The sequence below is a fragment of the Oryctolagus cuniculus genome, chromosome 17, assembly GCF_051225735.1.
Source record: "Oryctolagus cuniculus isolate XC-2025 breed Fujian yellow rabbit chromosome 17, ASM5122573v1, whole genome shotgun sequence".
Classification (NCBI taxonomy): domain Eukaryota; kingdom Metazoa; phylum Chordata; class Mammalia; order Lagomorpha; family Leporidae; genus Oryctolagus; species Oryctolagus cuniculus.
This window is the reverse complement of record NC_142883.1, coordinates 34,334,902-34,357,295: the sequence shown is the minus strand read 5'-3', so window position 1 is coordinate 34,357,295 and position 22,394 is coordinate 34,334,902. Positions and strand designations below refer to the sequence as shown.

General features: G+C 43.4%; 1 protein-coding gene across 9 annotated transcripts in view; it reads left to right on the top strand.

Moving 5' to 3' along the window:
* The window catches only part of TRIM37 (tripartite motif containing 37), a 171,610-nt gene that overhangs the window by 82,303 nt on the left and 66,913 nt on the right, over window positions 1-22,394 (top strand). For all 9 annotated transcript variants that reach the window (XM_051824777.3, XM_089317265.1, XM_089317264.1 and 6 more), the window contains 3 exons: window positions 8,151-8,236; window positions 15,007-15,201; window positions 17,841-18,152. In XM_051824777.3, coding sequence (XP_051680737.3) covers window positions 8,151-8,236; window positions 15,007-15,201; window positions 17,841-18,152 — 593 coding nt within the window. The remainder of the gene's footprint in view (window positions 1-8,150; window positions 8,237-15,006; window positions 15,202-17,840; window positions 18,153-22,394) is intronic.

The following is a 22,394-nucleotide window of genomic DNA, read 5'->3' as shown; positions in this document are numbered from 1 at the left end:
CCGGCTATGTACTATCTCTTTAAAAAAAAAAAAAAAATTAGGGGCTGGGTAAAGCTGCCACCTGCTATGCCAGCATCCCATATGAGCACTGGTTCAGGTCCTGGCTGCTCCACTTCCAATCCAGCTCTCTGCTATGGCCTGGGAAAGCAGTAGAAAATATTGCCCATGTCCTTGGGCCCATGCACCTGCATGGGAGACCCAGAGGAAGCTCCTGGCTCCTGGCTTCAGAACGGCACAGCTCTGACCATTGCAGCCGATTGGGGAGTGAACCAGCAGATGGAAGACCTTTCCCTCTGCCTCTCCTTCTCTCTCTTTGTAACTCTTTCAAATGAATAAATAAGTTTTCTAAAAAATTAAAGATTTATTTGGAAGACGAGTTACAGAAAGAGAGGAGAGACAGACAAATCTTCCATCCACTGGTTCACTCCCCAAATGACTGCAACAGCTGGAGCTGGGCCTTTCCGAAGCTAGGATCCAGGAGCTTCCTCTGGGCCTCCCACATGGGTGCAGCGGCCCAAAGACTTGGGCCATCTTCTCTTGTTTTCCCAGGTACATTAGCAGGGAGCTGGATTGGAAGTGGAACAGCCAGGACTCAAACTGGCCCACATATGGGATGCTGGCACAGCAGGCAGTGGCTTTACCTACTATGCCACAGCGCTGGCCCCCTTGTTTAAAAATTTTAATTTTGCAATTATTTCATACTTAATAAAAGTTGCAAAAATATTACTAAGAATTTCCATGTTCTCCATATAAATTTATTTGCAAATGTTAATATTTTTGCTTTATTACATTTCTCTTTTCTGTACATCACTTTTTTCTGAGACATCCAAAGTTAAATAAATACACTTTTCATTGTCTTCTTAAAAATGTTTCTTACATAAATGCAGTACAGTTATCAAAAATCAGAAAATTAGCATTGATGTAGTACTATAAACTTGTAAATGTTTTTCCAGTAATGTCCTTATTTGGGCCACACATGTTGAATTTATCACATGTTGAATTTGTTAATTCAATTTGATCAGTGTTAATCTGGGTAATTTTTTGTTTTGATGTGTTTTTTGTGACATGCTTTTAAGAAATACGGAGTAGTTATTTGGTAGAAAGTTCCTCAATTTGGATTAGCCTAATGTTTCCTTATGCACTGAGGTTATACACTTTTGTTAGGATTACGACAGAAGTTATGATGTAACTTTTTAGTGAATCATTAGGGTAAGGGAAGCACATAAATTCCATCTGTCCCATTGGTGGTGATTAATTTTAATGACTTGGTTGAGGTATGCCAGTTTTCTCCACTCTAAAATTACTACAGTGTAATTACTACCTTGTAGGAATGTTACAAGAAAAGCAAAGGTTTTGGCCACTTTCTACTTGAAAGCCAATATTTGAGAGACAAGAGTTGATGCAAGGAAATCAGGTTCATTCAAGAGGCTAGCAACTTCAAGGGGAGGTGACTTTTAGTCACAAAGACAATTCTGGTTTTTAGGTTATTAGCAGGACTTTTAAAAAATTTATTTATTTATTTGAAAGGCAGAGTTAACAGAGAGAAAGGGAGAGACAGAGAGATCTTCCATCCACTGGTTCACTTCCTAAATGGCTTCAATGGCAAGGCCAAAACCGGGAGCTGCTTCTGCATCTCCCACGTGGATGCAGGGGCCCAAATGCTTGGACCATCTTCCACTGCTTTCTCAGACACATTAGCAGGGAGCTGTATTAGAAGCGGGTGTTGGGGCCGGTGCTGTGGTACAGCGGGTTAAAGCCCCGGCCTGAAGCACCGGCATCTGATATGGGCGCAGGTTCTAGTCCCAGCTGCTCCTCTTCCGATCCAGCTCTCTGCTATGGCCTGGGAAGGCTGTAGAAGATGGCCCATGTCCTTAGGCCCCTGCACCCACGTGGGAGACCTGGAAGAGGCTCCTGGCTCCTGGCTTCGGTTTGGCACAGCTCCACTCCGGCTGTTGCAGCCATCTGGGGAGTAAACCAGCGGATGGAAGACCTCTCTCTCTGTCTCTACCTCTCTCTGTAACTCTGTCTTTCAAATAAATAAATAAATCTTTTAACAAAAAAAGTGGGTGTTGCTAGGGGGCAGCTATGCCATATTGTGGACCCCAGCAGGAGAACTTTTTAAAGAAAATGGGGACCAAGGAGGATTAGGGAGGATAATGAGCTTTGTTAGCTGTGGGCAGATTTCTTGTGATCACTTTAGGTAATCCTGAAACCTGATAGTCCTGAAATTGGCTAGATAGTGGTCTGCTTGATTGTACTTGAGTATTTATATCTGGTGGGTATAAAGTATTTTTGTTTCTGAAGGAACTGCAGTTTTAGCCCACTTTTTTGAGGTCTCTAGAATTCTGTTTTTTTTTGTTTTGGTTTTTTTTTTTGTTTGTTTTTTTGTTTTGTTTTAAAGTTAGAGTTACACAGAGAGGGAGAGACAGATTGTGATCGAGATCTTCTGTCCACTGTTTGATTCCCCAAATGGCTGCAGTGGCTGAAACTGGGTCAGACCAAAGCCAGGAGTCTGGAACGCCATCCAGGTCTCCCAGATGGATTATATAGAGGCCCAAGGACTTGGGCCATCTTCTGCTGCTTTCCCAGGCACCTTAGCTCCACAGGGAGCTGGATTGGAAACGGTTGAGCCAGGTCTCAAACTAGTCATCAAAGTAGACTATTTCCGTTTAATAGTCTTGTTTAAGCATGTGTAGCCAATCATCTAAAATGGGTTAACTAATTAAAATGTGAAGTCATTATTTGGGGCTGGTGCTGTGGTTAAAGCCCTGGCCTGTAGTGCTAGCATCCCACATGGGTGCCATTTCAAGTCCCAGGTGCTCTACCTCGATCCAGCACCCTGCTAATGTGCTTGGGAAAGCAGCAGAGGATGGCCCAAGTGCTTGGGGCCCCTTTAACCATGTGGAAGACCCAAAAGGAGCCCCTGGCTTTGAATTGGTCTAGCTCTGGCAGTTGTGGCCATTTGCAGAGTGAACCAGCAGATGGAAGACCTCTCTTTGTTTCTACCTCTCTCTGTAACTCTGTCTTTCAAATAAGTAAATCTTAAAAAAAAAAAAAAAGCCATTATTATAGTGAGATTTCGGTGCATAAAATAGAACTGTTTAATTTGAATCAACATGGAAAATTTGCAGTTTATTCTTTAAGATAACTAATCTATTTTTTTAAAAGATTTATTTATTTACCTGAAAGAGTTACACAGAGAGGGAGAGAGAGGCATAGGGAGAGAGAGAGTGGTCCTCCATCCGCCAGTTCACTCCTCAAATGGCCGCAATGGCCAGAGCTGTGCCGATCCAAAGCCAGGAGCCAGGAGCTTCCTCCAGGTCTTCCACATGGGTGCAGGGGCCAAGGACTTGAGCCATCTTCCACTGCTTTCCCAGGCTTTAGCAGAGAGCTGGATTGGAAATGTAACAGTTGGGACTTTAACCGGCGCTCATTTGGGATGCCGGCACTCCAGGCACTGGCTCTACCTGCTATGTCACACAGTGCTGGTTCTCTAGAACTAGTCTATAAAGTAAATCAAACTTGTTGAAGTTTAAATACACAGTTCTATCTGAATTAATTTCTTTCACTGTTATGACTTTATTTCACTGTTCTTTCTGAGAGTAGTTGGGTTTTATGTAAAACTTCCTTCACAACCTTTCATTCAATTGACTTTTTAACACTTTTTCTAATAGAAAGTGTTTGCTTTCTGTCTATAAACATGCATCTGCAATAATATCTGAATTCAAACTATTTTTTATACTTCATAGAAATAGTGACACAGTTAATCTTGATCTATTTTGAGCAGTTAGAGAATCATAAATGTAAGGTCTTGGAAATTAAGGTTAATTACTTTCTTTAGTAGATGAGATTATAGACATATAATTTGTTTGGATAGTAGTTATTATAAAAAGTATAGCACATTTTGTTGAAGAATTTCATATCTTCTCCTTTTCCTCCACTTTTCCCTCTGTGTTCTTCCTGTGAAAGAACTGTATGCATTTATTTTCTTCTTGGTACATTTTATTTTTCTTTTATATAATTGTATAATTATATAATTATATATAATTTTATATAGTTGTGAAGGATGCAGGAATTCCCAATACCCTTTACTCAGTTTTTCCCAATGCTAATATGTTTTTTTTCTTTCATTTTATGTACTTGAAAGTGATTTGTACCTTTTTTCTTTTTTTAAAATTTTTTAGAAGATATTTGAGAGGTAGAGTTAGAGATAGAGGGTTTTAAATTTTTAAAAAAGATGTTTATTTGAGAAGTAGAGTTACAGATAGGTAGACAAAGAGGTCTTCCATCTGCTGGTTCATTCCCCAAATGGCTGCAACAGCTGGAGTTGAGCCCATCCAAAGCCAGGAGTTTCTTCCAGGTCTCCCATGTGGGTGCAGGGGCCCAAGCACTTGGGCCATCTTCTACTGCTTTCCCAGGCCGTAAGCAGCAGCTGGGTCGGGAAAGGAGCAGCTGGACAGGAACCAGCAACCATATAGTATGCTGGTACCACAGGTAGAGGCTTAGCCTGCTACGCCACAGGGCCGGTCCTTTTTTTTTTTCTTAAGATTTATTTATTTATTTGGGGGCTGGTGCTGTGGTGTATTGGGTAAAGCTGCTGCCTGCAGTGCCGGCATCCCATATGGGCACCGGTTCAAGTCCTGGCTGCTCTACTTCCAATCCAGCTGTCTACTATGTCCTGGGAAAGTAATGGCAGATGGCCCAAGTTGTTGGGCCCCTGCACCTGAACGGAAGACCCAGAAAAGCTCCTGGCTCCTGGCTTTGGGTTGGTACAGCTCTGATTGTTGTAGCCATCTAGGGAGTGAAGCAGTGAATGGAAGACCTCTCTCTCTGCCTTTGTCACTCTGTACCTCTGCCTTTCAAATGAGTAAATCTTTTTTTAAAAAAGCTTTCTTCTTAAAAAAAGAAGAAGTATTTATTTGAAAGGCAGAGGGACAGGGAGTGGGGAAGCAGAGAGAAAGATCTTCCATCTGCTGGTTTACTTCCCAAGTGGCTCCAACAGCTAGGACCAATCCAGGCTGAAGCCAGGAGCCTAGAACTCCATCTAGGTTTCCCCTGTGGGTGACAGAATTCCAAGCTCTTGGACCATCATCCTCTGCATACCCAGATGCATTAGCAGGAAGCTGGTTTGGAAGTGGAGCAAACCAGACTTGAAACATCGCTCTAATAGGGGATGCTGACATCACAAGCAGCGGCATATCACTCTGTGCTATAGTGCGAGCCCCTGGGACCTCCATTTTATGGATAAGCTAGGGCAAGGGGTATCTGGACCTTGGTATTTTCAGCATGTTGAACCAAAGCAGAACCTCTCTTCCACATTGAGATCTAGGCTGGCAAAGGAACTCCCACTCCATTTCTTGGCCATTCATACATGGACCTTAGCATCAGCAACAAGTAGCTGTAGGCAGAATGAAAAAGCTCAGTCTCCTTCTTTTTACCAGTCCATATGCTGGTTCACTTTACAAATGCACATAAAAAGCTGGGGCTGGGCCAGGCTGAAGCTGGGAGCTTAGAACTCAGTCTGAATCTCCCATATGAGTATTAGGAACCCAAGTGCTTGAGCACTCTGGTGTTTCCCAGAGTGCCTGTAAGCAAGTACCTAGAATTGGAAGTAAAGCCAGGACACAAATCCAGACATCCAGGATTTTTATGTGTTTTTTTTTTTTTAATTTTAATTTTAATTTTATTTTTATTTTTTGACAGGCAGAGTGGACAGTGAGAGAGAGAGAGAGAGAGAGAGACAGACAGAAAGGTCTTCCTTTGTCATTGGTTCACCCTCCAATGGCCGCCGCGGCTGGCGCGCTGCGGCCTGCGCATCGCGCTGATCCGATGGCAGGAGCCAGGTGCTTCTCCTGGTCTCCTGTGGGGTGCAGGGCCCAAAGACTTGGGTCATCCTCCACTGCACTCCCTGGCCATAACAGAGAGCTGGCCTGGAAGAGGGGCAACTGGGACAGAATCCGGCACCCCGACCAGGACTAGAACCCGGTGTGCCGGCACCGCAAGGCGGAGAATTAGCCTATTGAGCTGCGGCGCCGGCCTATGTGGTTGTTTTAAAAATAATTTTTGAGGCTGGTGCTGTGGTGCAGTAGATTAAGCTGCCTTTTACAGTGTTGGCATCCTATATGGGTAGCAGTTGGAGTCCCAGATGCTCTGCTTCTGATCCAGCTCCCTGTTAATGTGCCTAGGAAAGCCGTAGAAGATGGCCCAAGTGCTTGGGTTCCTGCACCCATGTGGGAGACCCAGATGAAGCTCCTGACTTCCGCTATGGCTAGGCCAGGCCAGGCCATTTGGGAAATGAACCAGTAGATAGACAATTTCTTTGTCTCTCTCCCTCTTTTCCCCTCTCTCCCTCTCTCCACCTCTCTCTCCCTCTCTCCCTCTGACTTTCAAATAGATGAATCTTAAAAAAAAATTTTTTTTTACTGTGTTTACTGAGAGCAGGTCTGCTGAACTCCTAATAGTATCAAAGAGGGAACTGATCTTGAGATTTAATTATGTTTTGTTTTAATTAGTTTTTAACAGATTCAATATGGTTTGTATATACAAGTTTAAGAATATAATGATATTCCCTTTTTCCCTCCTTCTCACCCTACCTGAGATTTAATTTAAAGAGCTTTTAAACACACACACACACACACACACACACACAGAGATGAATAGAGAGAGTGAGCTTTCATCTGCTGGTTCACTCTTTTTTTTTTTTTTTTTTTTTTTTTTGACAGGCAGAGTCAGAGAGAGAGAGACAGAGAGAAAGGTCTTCCTTTTCCCATGGTTCACCCCCCAAGTGGCCACTACGGCCAGCCGGCACGCTGCGCCAATCTGAAGCCAGGAGCCAGGTGCCATCTCCTGGTCTCCCATGTGGTTGCAGGGCCCAAGTACTTGGGCCATCCTCCACTGCACTCCTGGGCCACAGCAGAGAGCTGGACTGGAAAAGTAGCAACTGGGACAGAATCTGGTGCCCCAACCAGGACTAGAACCTGGGGTGCCGGTGCTGCAGGCAGAGAATTAGCCTAGTGAGCCATGGCGCTGGCCCTGCTGGTTCACTCTTAAGATACCCACAGTGGCTGGGACTGGGGCTGGACTCATATGTGTTACAGGAACCCAAATGCTTTGAGCTATCACTGTTGTCTCCTAGCATCTACATTAGTAGGAAACTGGAGTCAGGAGTTGGTGTTGGATATTGAACCTTAGATCTGGATATGAGTGTTTTATTAACTGGCAGCTTTGAGGTCTGTCTTTCTTTCTTTCTTTCTTTCTTTCTTTCTTTCTTTCTTTCTTTCTCTCTTTCTCTCTTTCTCTCTTTCTCTCTTTCTCTCTTTCTCTCTTTCTCTCTTTCTCTCTTTCTCTCTTTCTCTCTTTCTCTCTTTCTCTCTTTCTCTCTTTCTCTCTTTCTCTCTCTTTCTCTCTTTCTCTCTTTCTCTCTTTCTCTCTCTCTTTCTCTCTTTCTTTCTCTCTCTCTCTCTCTTTCTCTCTTTCTCTTTCTCTTTCTCTCTTTCTCTCTTTCTCTCTTTCTCTCTTTCTCTCTTTCTTTCTCTCTTTCTCTCTCTCTTTCTTTCTCTCTCTCTCTTTCTCTCTCTCTCTTTCTCTCCTCCTTCCCCTCCCCTTCCCTTCCCTCCCCTCCCCTCCCCTCCCCTCCCCTTCCCTCCCCTTCCCTTCCCTTCCCTCCCCTCCCCTCCCCTCCTCTCCCCTTCCCTCCTTTCCCCTCCCCTCCCCTCCCCTCCCCTTCCCCTCCACTCCCCTTCCTCTTCCCTTCCCTCCTCCCCTTCCCTTCCCTCCCCTCTCTTCTCCCCCCTCCCCCTCTCCCCTCCTCTCCCTTCCTTCCCTCTCCCCTCCTCTCCCCTCCCCTCCTCTCCCCTCCCCTCCCCTCCCCTCCCCTCCTGTCCTGGTCCAGCCCTGGCTATTGCAGGAATTTGAGGGTATGAACCAGTTGGAAGATTTCTGTCTGTGTTCCTTTCACTGTCTCTTTCCCTTTAAAATAAAAATAAATAAATAAAATGAAACTAAAAAAAAAATTAAAAAGAAGAAAGGAAGAGAATGGATCTGTCTTCACAGGAGAAAGCTATTACGTACAATTGTCATAAAATTTGTTGAGGGTGACAATGTTCATCATATTTTACTCTTTGAGAATGATGAATTTTGTATATCCTTAGGTCTGGAGAAAATGATGTTGAATATAACACCATGGAGTTGGAAGAGGGAGAACTCATGGAAGATGCAGCTGCCGCAGGACCTCCAGGTACAGAAGCCAAGCCCCACAAGCCATTCTGTCTTCTCTGACCATATCATATATATATTTTTTGGTTAATAAGATGTTTATTTAGGATGGCAACACAAGATAATTGATGCAAGAGCTCACTTAAAATTATTTTTCCACCCAAAATTGACATGAGAAACTATTTGAATCTGAACATGGACATGGTTGTAGTACTCTTCTGGAACTGTAAATTAAAATGACAGGTAACTACTTGTGTCCCATTCCTCAAATAAGTAGAGTCCAATACCCAAAATAATCCTTCCATCCCACACTCGGACCCCCCTCATATCGTATTTTAGTAGGCACTATCCCTTACACTGCATGGTTCTTGCTATTGGAAGTGCTATATCTTATACTGTAGATTCGAAGTGTGTTACTATTGATATTTAAAATAGTAATAGTAGGGGTCAGGACCATGGCGCAGTAGGTTAATCCTCTGTCTGCGGCGCTAGCATCCCATATGGGTGCCGGTTGTAGTCCCGGCAGCTCTTTTTCCAATCCAGCTCTCTGCTGTGGCCTGGGAAAACAGTAGAAAATGGCCCAAGTGCTTGGGCCCCTGCACCCACATGGGAGACCAGGAAGAAGCACCTGGCTCCTGGCTTCAGATCGGTGCAGCTCTGGCCATTGCAGTCATTTGGGGAGTGAACCAGTGGAAGGAAGACCTTTCTCTCTGCCTCTCCCTCTCACTGTCTGTAACTCTACCTCTCAAATAAATAAAATCTTTAAAAAAAAATAAAAAAAGTAATAAAAGCTGACAGTTGCAGAATGTGCTTATCTACCAGGCACTATTTGAAGTACTTTGTAAAGTTCTGTGAGATTGGATTTTTTTTTTTTTTTTTTTTTTTTTTTGGACAGGCAGAGTGGACAGTGAGAGAGAGAGAGACAGACAGAAAGGTCTTCCTTTCCATTGGTTCACCCTCCAATGGCCGCCGCGGCCGGCGCACCACGCTGATCCAATGGCAGGAGCCAGGTGCTTCTCCTGGTCTCCCATGGGGTGCAGGGCCCAAGCACTTGGGCCATCCTCCACTGCACTCCCAGGCCACAGCAGAGAGCTGGCTTGGAAGAGGGGCAACCGGGACAGAATCTGGTGCCCCGACCGGGACTAGAACCCGGTGTGCCGGTGCCGCAAGGCAGAGGATTAGTCTAGTGAGCCGCGGCGCAGGCTGGATTTTTTTTTTCTTTTTAAGATTGTTTAATTTATTTGAAAGGCAGAGTTAGAGGGATAGGGGAAAGAGAGTGATCTTCCACCTGCTGATTCACTCCCCAGATGGCCTCCATGGCCTGCATGTGTGCTGAAGCCAGGAGGCTGGCATTCCATATGGGGCTCCCTTGTGGGTGCCAGGGATCCAAATTCATGAGCCTCCACTCCTTTCCCAAGTGTGTTAGCAAGGAGCTGGATTGAAACTGGAACATCCAGGACTTGAACTGGTGCTCATATAGGATACCGGTATCACAGGTAGCAGCTTAACTTGCTGAGACACAGTGTCTACCCTGTGAGATAGTTTCTAATACCTACCTATAATTCCTACTTTTTATAGCTATAGAAACTGATGTATAGGGGCTGGTGCTATGGCATAGCGAATAAAGCCGCTGCCTGCAGTGCTGGCATTCCAAATGGGTGCCAGTTCGAGTCCTGGCTGCTCCACTTCCAATCCAGTTCTGTGCTATGGTCTGGGAAAGCAGTAGAAGATGGCCCAAGTCATTGGGCCCCTATACCCCCATGGGAGATATGGAAGAAGCTCCTGGTTTCAGATCAGCCTAGCTCCGGCAGTTGCGGCCATCTCGGGAGTGAACCAGTAGATGGAAGACCTCCCCCACCCCTTTCTTTCTTTTTCTTTCTCTCTAATTGCCTTTCAAATAAATAAATCTTAAAAAAACAACAACAAAACCTGATGCAATTTGCCATGTTTTCACATTCTCAGAGAGTAATTGCATCCCCAGATTTATCTAGATCTATGCAATTCTTTTTTATGTCTTGTTTGTGTATCAGGTTTGACTGTAGAATATCTGCATACAATCACTGAATTTTGTATTTATAAAGGATCTTTGGAGAGCTCATTTTACAGGTGGAAAATTTCAGAAATTTAGTTATCTAGTCATGTAGCTAGTTGTTGGTACAACCAGGCTAGATTCCCAAATCATGTTCTTAGATTTTTTTTTTCAGATTAAGCCACAGTTCTCCTGAGAATTGACTTTTATATATAGTAGGTATTTCTTTTGTGTTATTGGATATGTTTAACTGCATCTGTGAATCTTGGCTTTAGCATTCAAAAGCTACCTTTGTGCTGCTTCAGTAACACCCATTGTTTTAGTCTGTTATCTGTTGCTATAACTGAATACCACGTACTGAATAATTTGTAAGAATAAAGTTGTATTCAGCTCATGATTCTGAAGGCTGGGAATGTGCCTGCATCTGGGAGATCCTTCTTGAAGGTAGGTGGTATAGGGTGTTAAATAGAAGGAAAACATTCCAGCTCTTCTTACAAAGCCACAGTGCCATCGAATTATGGCCCTGACTTTATGGCATCACTTAACCTTAATTATCTCCCAAAAGTCCCACATTCAAATAACATAGATGATTTCTTAGCCTCTTATTACTTACCTTACAATAGGGTTCAATTTCAACATACATTTTTTTTTTAAAGATTTATTTATTTATTTGAAGAGAAGTAGAGGCAGAGAGAGAGGTCTTCCATCTGCTGGTTCACTCCCCAAATGGCTGCAATGGCTGGAGCTGGGCTGATCTGAAGCCAGTAGCAGCCAGTAGAGCTTCTTCTAGGTCTCTCATGTGGGTTCAGGGGCCCAAGAACTTGGACTATCTTCTGTTGCTTTCCCAGGCACATTAGCAGGGAGTTGGATCAGAAGTGGATCAGAAATGGAGTAGACGGGACTCAAACCAGCACCCATATGGGATGCCAGCACTGCAGGCAGTGGCTTTACCCACTGTGCCACAATGCCAACTCCCATAAGTCTTGTTGGTGACATTCAAAACTCATGTCTTTCTTACTTACAGATAGATTTATTCCATCCCCAAAGTCTTAATTCATTCCAACATTAACTAAAAAATGGAAAATCTCAGGGGCTGGTGTTGTGGCATAGTAGATTAAGCCACTACCTGCAATGCTGGCTTTTCCACTTCCAGTCCAGCTCCCTACTAATGAATGGCCTGGGAAAAGCAGCAGAAAATGGCCCAAGTGTTTGGGCTCTTGCCACCCATGCGGGAGACTCAGAAGTTGTTCCTAGTTTTGGTCTGGCCCAGTCATGGCTTTTACAACTATCTGGGGAATGAATCAGTGGATGAAAGATCTTGCTCTGTCCCTGTAACTCTAAGACCTTGTCATCATGGCCTTCATTATTGACATTTCTGTCAGCATTTTGGTTGCAACCTCTTAGCTCAATCTACAAGAAGTTCCAGACTTTCCCTGATCTCCTTGTCTTCTGAGCACTTGCCAGACCTGACCTTCATGCTCTTTTTATAGCATTCAATACTTTGCAGCCTGTTGCTACAAACTCTTTCAGCCTCTGGTCACTGTCCAGTTCCAAAGCCAGTTCTTCATTTTTGGGTATTGTTATAAAAGCAATTTCACATCTCAGTACCAGTTTTCTGTCTTAGTTGATTTGCTGTAATAAAATATTTTTATTATTTGCCATAATAAAATACCTGAGACTAGATGATTCTATTAAAAAAAAAGGTTTGGGGCTGGTGATGTGGCATAGCATGTTAAATTACCACCTGCTACATAACTTTATATTAAAGAAACCTGGCAAATATTACCTAGCCAGGTGATCAAATTTAGCATCTTGAGTGATAAATCATGTTTGTAGCATGTACCCTTGATATGATATATTGGGAATAGCAGTTGGTATCTGTAGTCTCCTCTTTCTTTCTCTCTCTCTCTCTCTCTTTTTTTTTTTTTTTTTTTGACAGGCAGAATGGACAGTGAGAGAGACAGAGAGAAAGGTCTTTTCCGTTGGTTCACCCTCCAATGGCCACTGCGGCCAGGTGCTTCTCCTGGTTTCCCATGCGGGTGCAGGACCCAAGGACTTGGACCATCCTCCACTGCCTTCCTGGGCCACAGCAGAGAGCTGGACTGGAAGAGGAGCAACCGGGACAGAATCTGGTGCCCCGACCGGGACTAGAACCCGGGGTGCCGGTGCCGCAGGCAGAGCATTAGCCTATTGAGCCGCAGCACTGGCCCGCTCTCTCATTTTTTTTTTTTTTTTTTTTTTTTTAAGATTTATTTATTTACTTGAAAGTTAGAATTACACAGAGATGAGAGGCAGAGAGAGAGAGGTCTTCCATCCGCTGGTTCACTCCCAACTGGGCACAGCGACTGGAGTTGCGCTGATTTGAAGCTAGGAGCTTCTTTCAGGTCTCCCACATGGCTGCAGGGGCCCAAGCACTTGGGCCATCTTCCACTGCTTTCCCAGGTCACAGCAGAGAGCCGGATTGGAAGTGGAGCAACCAGGACTCAAACCGGTGCCCACATGGGATGCCAGCACTGCAGGCGGTGGCTTTACCTGCTACACCACAGCGCCAGCGCCATGTATTGTCTTCTTTCCAAAAACCTATTAATACAGCTTAACCATGAAAACAAATCCCATTTCTGGGACTTATATAATGTACAATTTATAAAATATCTGAACCATATTCCTCAAAAACAGGAAAGGTCTGGGAAACTGTTATAGGTCAGAAGAACTAAAAAAAAAAAAAAAATGGGTAACACAAGATTATTTAGAAAACTGGCAGAAAGAGTAGGTGTTGTAGCCCAAGTGGGTTAAGCTGCCGCTTGGGCTGCCCATATTAGACTGCCAGTTTGACTACTGGCTGCCCTGCTTCTGATTCAGCTCCCTGCTTAATGCATCTTGGGAGGCTACAAAGATGTCTCAAGTGCTTGTTCCCCTGCCACCCATGTAGGAGATCTGGATGGAGTTATAGGCTTCTGGCTATGGCCTGACCCAGACCTTGCTAATACAGGCTTTTGGGAAGTGAGCCAGCAAATGGAAGATCTGTTTCTGTCTCTATTTCTCTCTGCCTTTTCAACTAAATGAAAGTAAATAAATTTTAAAAAAGAAAACTTTCAGAATGTTTCAGGAGGTAAATGATGAAGCCTCCTAATAAGGCAAAAGCAGTAGGCTCAGAGAAGAGGAAACCTTTTGAGAAATCTTTAAGAGGTTAGGATCTATAGGACTTGGAGTCTAACTGGATGAGTCTAAGTCAGTGGGAATTTAGAGATGATTCCTTATGGGTTCTAGTTTAGGTCTTGTCATTTCATAAGACAGGAGTCCAGCTGTAGAAGGTAGTATATTCATCTTGTCATGTTAAGTTGGAGGGAACTGTGGGACATCTGCTGTTGATTTCTGAACTATTTATCTAACTGCTTGCAGGATTTCAGGTCTAGAGTCTGGCTTGTAAGTATATATTGATTTTTTTAACAACAAACATTTCTATTAATTTGGATAAGTGGGTTAATTGAAGGTATCTTAAAGACTTGTTCATAAATAAAAAGAACTACAAATCAATAAGAAAAATATAACTTCATTTAAAAAAAGGCAGAAAGTCTCTAGAATAGACCCTTCACAAAGGGGGCTATTTATATGGTCAGTGCACTTTTATTTTTTTTAATTATTTTTATTTTTATTTTTTTGACAGGCAGAGTGGACAGTGAGAGAGAGAGACAGAGAGAAAGGTCTTCCTTTTTTCGTTGGTTCACCCCTCAATGGCCATCTGCTAACTCCCAGGATGCATTAGCTAGAAGTTGGATAGGAAGTGGAGGTGCTGGAATATGGGATGCTGTGTCACAGTGCCTATTTAAATACATGTATTTAAATAGCTTTATTGAAGAAGGCCAATTTTAAGTACTGAGTTTTCTGTATCATATGTGCTAAGCATTGTACTAGGCACTAGAGAAAAATCAGATGCTTTCCTAACTTAAGGAACTTAGTCCAATAGAGATCTGTAATATATATTATTTATTAACAAGTCAATCAGAAACCTACAGATTATACTCCAATAGTTAATCAGGCTAGAAAAACATCTACTAAACTGTCATGACCTATCCATTTTGCTGTCTAAAAAGACCTGGAAGAGATTCCTATGGTTAACTATGGGAGCTTGTCATCTTTCATCTAAGTGAGAATGAGATAGACACTCCTTTTTCTCACCCTCACTTCTCATTCCTCAAATTGTGTACATTGTACACACTGATTATATTTTTATTTCTAGGGCTCAGGATGAGACTGATGGTTATACTTGAATTTTCTGTACTAATGAGACTTCTGCTCACTTCCTGGGCTGCTGTGTGCATATCTGTCAAACTGGTTCTTTGTGCTTCTCATGATCATGAACCTTTTTTTTTTTTTTTTTTTTTTTAAGATTTATTTCATTTGAAAGACTTACAGAGAGAGGTAGAGACAGGAAGAAAGAGAAAGAGAGAGGTCTTCCATCCTCTGGTTCGTTCACCAAATGGCTGCAATGCCTGGAGCTGAGCTGATCTGAAGCCAGGAGTCAGGTGCTTCTTCTGAGAAGCAGCTGAGACTTGAACCATCATCCATATGGGATGCTGACACTCTGCAAGCCAGGGCTTTAACCTGCTGTGCCCCAGTGCCAGACCCCTGAACATGAACTCTTAAGAGATAGGTCCATAGACAAATATTCAAACAATGCTACTCAGTTTTTTTTTTTTTTAAAGTATACTTAAATTTTGTGCAAATGTATACCCTCCTTTTTAACATTTCTATTTCTTTTGCAGGGAGTAGCCATGACTACATGGGTGCCAGCAGCAGAATGTCACGAAGAACACATTTGTGCTCTGCTGCCACCAGTAGTTTATTAGACATTGATCCCCTAATTTTAATTCATTTATTGGACCTTAAGGACCGGAGCAGCATGGAAAATTTATGGGGTTTACAGCCTCGCCCACCTGCCTCACTTTTACAGCCTACAGGTACAGTAATAAAAAATATTCCCTTTTTTCCCTGTGGCTATCTAAAAGAACACTTGAATTTTCATCCAAATATTTCATCTAAGTTTAGTTAGAACATGGTATGTTTCCATAGAAAATTTCTTTAATTTATGCCATAAAGTGACATATCAACCAGAGTACTTTTAAAATTATTTTTCAAAAGTGTTTTGTGCAAAAACGATATAAAAATGCATGTAAGAAGGTTTTTATATGATTTGCCATGTATATTATTTCTAAATGACAGTTTGATCTATAAGAAGTACAGTTGTCCTCTTTGTGAATGGATTTACAGTGCTTTAGGTCTAATTTCCTAGTGGAACTGTGTCTAAATTGAACATAGAAAAAGACAATTTACACATTCTTTGATGTTAAGTAGTTTAAAAATGTATACCAGTTGGCAGCAATGTTTTATATGCAAAGGTTTATGTGAGAAATTACATTTGTGTTACTATACTAAGATGAAGATTTGTGTTGTAAAATCTGGGCTTTTTGAAACTCTCAGAAAGTCATTTTGGGTGGCTAAAATTTTACCTTTTAAAAACCTTTATTTTAAAAGCCATTGTGGAAGGGCAGATGGCCTAGCAGTTAAGTACCTGAGTTTATGTCCTGGTGCTTACTCCTAATTCCAGCTTCCTGCTAATGTGGACCATGGGAGGCAGCAGGTGATAACTCAGGTAACTGGGTTCCTGCCACCTATGTGGGAGACCTGGATTGAGTTCCTAGTTCCCAGCTTTGGCAGGAGCCCTGACTGTTGCAGTTATTTGGAGCATGAACCAGTGCGTGGTAGCTTGCTCAGTCTCCTTTTTAGCTCTCAATGTGTCTCTGCCTCTCAAATAAAATAAATACACCATTTTGTTGGAATGCTTTCTAGATTATATTCAGGATATTCTTAAATTACAATGAACTTTTTCCTGCCTTATTTCTTTCTTTATTTTTATTTGAAAGAGATCTTACATCCATTGTTTCACTCATCAAATGCCTGTCACATCCAGGGCTGGACCGTGCAGAAGCAAGAAGTTGGGAACTCAGTCTGCGTCTCCCACATGGGTGGATGCAGGGACTTAAACACTTGAGCCCAGAGTGTGCATTAGCAGGAAGCTAGCATCGGAAGTAGAGCTGAAACTTGAATCTAGACAGTTCAATACGGGAAGGTGTCCCATATGGCATCTTAACTGCTCCACCAAACATCTGCCCTCCCTACCCCTTTCTTAAACAGTTGTACTATATAAATAAAACCAGTGGTTTAGAAGGTGATTTTGATGCTGCTTTACAGCAACAGAATTGATTTGTCAAAGTCTAAGTGAAACCTCTGTGTAGAAAGTAGAAATAGAATTGCTATAGCAGGGTAGGGACTTAGAGCCCAGACTTTATAGGTCTCTTTTGTAAGGTATACTTCTTTTTTTTTTTTTTTTTTGACAGGCAGAGTGGTCAGTGAGAGAGAGAGACAGAGAGAAGGGTCTTCCTTTGCCGTTGGTTCACCCTCCAATGGCCGCTGCGGCCGGTGCACTGCGCTGATCCGATGGCAGGAGCCAGGAGCCAGGTGCTTTTCCTGGTCTCCCCTGGGGTGCAGGGCCCAAGCACCTGGGCCATCCTCCACTGCACTCCCTGGCCACGGCAGAGAGCTGGCCTGGAAGAGGGGCAACCGGGACAGAATCCGGCGCCCCAACCGGGACTAGAACCCGGTGTGCCGGCACCGCTAGGCGGAGGATTAGCCTAGTGAGCCGCGGCGCCGGCCAAAGGTATACTTCTTGAAAATTTGGGTCCTCAGTTTGCAAGTCTCTTCAGTCAGGTTATCAAACAACTGGCAGTGACCAGAGCTGGGTCAATCAGGAGCTTTTTCCAGGTCTCCTGCACAGGTGCAGGGGCCCAAGGACTTGGGCCATCTTCTACTCTTTTCCCAGGCCACAGCAAAGAGCTGGATCAGAAGTGGAGCTGCCAGGATTTGAACCAGCGCCCATGTGGGATGCCAGCACTGTAGGCTTTTACTCACCTGCCACAACAGTGTCCTAGTTGTAGAATTTAAACACGGAGTTGGACATACCAGTGGGATATGAAAGTAGAAAGGCTTAGAAAACAGCTCAGAATTAAAATATGGAATGCAATTAGAACACTCATGTCTATCTTTATTCTCATTAGTGGACTTGTTTTAGAATTTATTTGAAAGGCAGAGAGAGAGAGACAGACAGACAGATGACAAAAGGCAGACATACAGACATAGACACATCGCCCATCCACTGATTGATTTCCCAAATGCCACAATAGCTAGAGCTGGGGCTGGCCAAAGCTAGGAGCTGGGAAATCAGTCTGAGTCTCACATGTGGATGGCAGGGACCCAACTACCTGAGCCATCTCCTGTTGCCTTTCAGACAGAAAACTGGAATTGGAAGCCAGAACTCAAACCCAAGCACTGTTAAAGGGGATGTATATATCCCTACTGGTATTTTAAGCACTGCACTAAACACCTGCCTCACTAATGGAGTTTAGTGCTTACTTTTATGTTAATACCATCTAAAGCATGTGAGCTTATTTTTCACATCGTATTTTTGTATTTCCGTAGTACAAAATGTTTTCATGAATGTTACAATTTATATTAATATGGTTTATCACTTTTCTTTCTGAAGCATCATATTCTCGAAAAGATAAAGATCAAAGGAAGCAGCAGCAGGCAATGTGGCGAGTGCCATCTGATTTAAAGATGCTAAAAAGACTGAAAACTCAAATGGCTGAAGTTCGATGTATGAAAACTGATGTAAAGAATACTCTTGCAGAAATAAAGAGCAGCAATGTTGCTTCTGGAGATATGCAGACAAGCCTTTTTTCTGCTGATCAGGCAGCTCTGGCTGCATGTGGAAGTGAAAGCTCTAGCAGATTACAGGATTTGGGAATGGAGCTCCTGGCAAAGTCATCAGTTGCCAGTTGTTATGTACGAAACTGTAAGTCAAAAAGTTTCTATTAGTGTCATTTCTCCACATGTAACATGAAGCTAGATGACTGGTTATTTCAGGATGACAGCATTTAAACATCTCTCTTCCAATGAGTTAAGACTACAAATACTCACTGCCTTTTTTTCCCCAAAATTGATTATATTTACTATTATGTGATAGAGATAACATTTTTTGATTGCTTACTTTCTGGCTGACAGTATACAGGACAAAATTCTTAGCTTCATGTAACTTGAATTCCAGTGATGAGATTCAGACATTAAAATGTGTAAACAGATATAGAAAAAAGTGCCATTTAGGAAACAACACAAGAATGGGATGGGGGAGCAGATAAGTGTGCTACCTTAGTTGGAAGTAGTCAGAGAAAGTTTCTCAGGGGAAGAAATATTTGAACTGAGACCTGAAGGTTGATATCTTCTTGACTCTTAAAAGATCTGCAGGAAGCTACATCCTGGGTAAACAGAACAGAAAATGCAAAATCACTGGTACAGGATTTGCCTTGTGTGTTTGAAAGATTAAATGAATATTGGGGCTAGCGCTGTGGTGTCGTCAGTAAAGTCGCCACCTGCAGTGCCAGCATCCTATATGTCGAGTCCCAGCTGCTCCACTTCCAATCCAGCTCTGTGCTATGGCCTGGGAAAGCAGTAAAAGATGGCCCAAGTGCTTGGGCCCTTATACCCACATGGGAGACCCAGAAGAAGCTCCTGGCTTTGGATTGGACCAGTGTGGGGAGCAACTCGCACTAGACTGTTACTGGAATTAAGACTTATTCTATGCATCTGCTCTCCCACAATATGGCGCTGGGAGAGGAGTGAACAGCTTCTACGCAGCTGCCTCCAGTTCGACCAATAACCTGCAGGAGCTGATCCTGCTCCTGATTGGAGGAGAGCAGCGTACTCGGCGTGTGGGTAGCAGAGTTGGGATTGGTGGAAGAGGACTATAAAGGAGGAGAGAGACAACATGCACCAGGAACATCTATCTGAAGGAACACCTGTGCAGCCCCCGAGAGAGCCGGCCGGCGGTGTGCCGCTCCCCCGCGGAAGTGGGGAAAGTGGCAGGGGGAACCGCCCTTCCACGGAGGTGGAAGGGATGGTAGCCAACCCTGGAAGAACCAGCAGCAAACCCGGGGAGGGCCGAGCAGACAAAAGAACAGCGCAGGGTCCTGTGTCGTTCCTCCACGAAGACGGGGAGCGACAGACCAGCTCTGGCTATTGCAGCCATTTGGGGAGTGAACCAGAGGATGGAAAATCTTTCTGTGTTTTGCCTCTGCCTCTGTAACTCTGCCTTTCAAATAAATAAATAAATTAAAAAAAAAAAAAGACTAGTATAGCTGAAGATGGTGAACCAAGGACAGAAAGGAGAATGGTAGATGAAGTCAGAGATCAGCAGGATCTTGTAAGACTTCAATAAGAGGTTTTGAGTTTAATTCTGATTTTAGGAGGAAGTCTTGGAGAATAAACACCAGAAGGTTGTTTATAACCTGATTTGTTCTTTTTGTTTTTTTAGTATTTTGTTTCAGTTTTACCTCAACAGACATATGGGTTTTTTTTTTTTTTTTTTTTTATTTGAAAGGTGGAGATAAAGAGAGAAAAAGGCAGAGGCAGAGAGAGAGAGAGAGAGATCTTCCATCTGTTGGTTCACTCCCCAGATGGCTACAACAGCCAGCACTGGGCCACGCTGAAGCCACGAGCCATGAGCTTTATCAGGGTCTCCCACATAGGTGCAGGGGCCCAGTGACTTGGCCCATTTTCCTCTGCTTTCCCAGACAGACTAGCAGGGAGCTGGGATGGAATGGATAAGCTGGGAGTTGAACCATTGCCCATATGGGATGCTGGCACTGCAAGTGGTAGCTTTACTTGCTACGCCACAGTGCTGACCCCATAAATAAAATCTTAACAACAAAAAAAGAAACCTCAGAAAATAACAAGTGTTTATGAAGATGTAGAGAAATTGGAACCATTGTACAGTATAGGTGGGTATATAAAACAGTACACTGCTGTAGAAAATAGTAAGGTTTGGCGCCAGCGCTGTGATGTAGCGGGTAAGGCTGCTGCCTGCAGTGCCAACATCCCATATGGGTGCCGGTTCAAGTCCTAGCTGCTCCACTTCCAATCCAGCTCTCTGCTATGGCCTGGGCAAACAGTAGAAGACAACCCAAGTCCTTGGGCCCCTGCACCCACGTGGGAGATCCGGAAGAAGCTCCTGGCTTCGGATCGGCACAGTTCCAGGCGTTGTAGCCAATTGGGGAGTGAACCAGCAGATGGAAGACCGACCAACTTCTCTCTCTCTCTCTTTTTCTCTTTCTCTTCTGCCTCTCCTCCTCTCTGTGTGTAATTCTGAATTTCAAATAAATAAATAAATCTTAAAAAAAAAAAAAAACAGGTGAGAGCCTGCATTGTGGCATAGGCATTACGACATTACTTGTGATGGCAGCATCAGGGCATCCCATATCAGCACCAGTTTGAGTTCTAGCTGCTCCATTTCTGATCCAGCTGTCTGATAATGCCCATGGGAACGTAGCAAATAATGGTCCAAGTATTTGGACCCTGACATATGGAAGACCCGGATGGAGCACCTGGCTTCAACCTGACCTATCCCCAGCCATTGGTGGTTCATTTGGGGAATGAAACAGCAGAAGGAAGATCTGTGTTTCTGCAACTCTTTTTTTTTTTTTTTTTAATGCAGATTGAGTTTTTTTTTTCTTTTTTCTTTTTAAGAGCCATTTATTTACTTGAAAATGAAGAGAGAGTGAGAGAGAAGGGTCTTCCTTCTGTTGGTTCATTCCCCAAATGGCCACAACAGCTGGAGCTTGGCTGATCTGAAGCCAGGAGACAGAAGCCTCTTCTGGGTCTTTCCTGTGTGGGTTCAGGGGCCCAAGCACTTGGGCTATCTTCTACTGCTTTTCCAGGCCATAGCAGAGAGCTAGATTGGAAGAGGAGCAGCCAGCACATGAACTGGCACCCATATGGGATGCCGGCGCTGCAGGCAAGGATTAGCCTACTGTGCCACAGTGCTGGCCCCCTCTGTTTTTTTTATTATTATTATTAATTACCTCATTAGGTAATTAATTTTTTTACATTTTTTCTATATTTCCATAATAATAATGTGGATCTTCTTTTCTTGTGTTTATTGATCATATATATGTCTTCTTTGGAGAAATGTCAGTTCAAGTTGTTTGCCCAATTTTAAATTATTTGGAGTGTTTTTTTTTAACTTTTTTTAAAAAAAGTTTATTTATTTATTTGAAAGTCAGACTTACAGAGAAGGAGAGACAAGTCAGAGGGAGAGATAGAGATCTTCCATTTGCTGGTTCATTCCCCAAATGGCCACAACGGCCAGATCTGGTCCAAACTGAAACCAGGAGCTTCTTCTGGGTCTCTCATGTGGGTGCAGATGTCCAAGCACTTAGACCACCTTTCACTGCTTTCCCAGGATCATTGGCAGGGAACTGGATTGAAAGTGGAGCAGCCAGGACTCAAACTGGCTCTCATATGGAATGCTGGTGCTGCAGGTGGTAGCTTTACCCACTATGCCACAGCACTGGCCTAATAGTTTATTTTTTATTGTTGAGTTTTAGGGGTTATTTATTAGAAGTATGATTTGCAAATATTTTCTTCCATTTTATGGATTGCCTTTTCTCTTGATACTGTCATTTAATTTTAAATGTTCTTAGTTTGAAGAAGTCCATTTGTATGCATTTTTTTGGTGTCATCTAAGAAAGCATTGCAAAATCAGTGTCATAAAGTTTCACTCTATTTTTTAAAAAAAGGTTTATTTTATTTATTTGAAAGGCAGAGTGACAGAAACAGAGATTTTTTTTTTTTTTCATCTACTTGTTCACTTTCAAAATGGCCTCAACAGCTGGGCCGGGCCAGGCCAAAGCCAAGGAGCCTGGATCTCCATCTAGGTTTCCCACATGAGTGACGGGAGCCCAAGCATTTGAACCATTGCCTGCTGCTTCCAGGGCTTGCCATAGCAGGAAGCTTGAATTGAAGGCAGAACCATGGCCCGGCACTATAGTGTAGTAGGTTGAGCATCTGCCTACAGTGCTGGAATCCCATGTGGGCACTAGTTTGAGTCCCTGCTGATGGCCTGTGAAAGCAGTAGATGACCCAAGTGCTTAGGCCCCTGCATCCGTGTGGGAGACCGGAAGAAGCTCCTTGCTCCTGGCTCCAGATTGGCTCAGCTCTGGGGGCCATTTAGGAAGTGAACCAGTGGATAGAAGACCTCTCC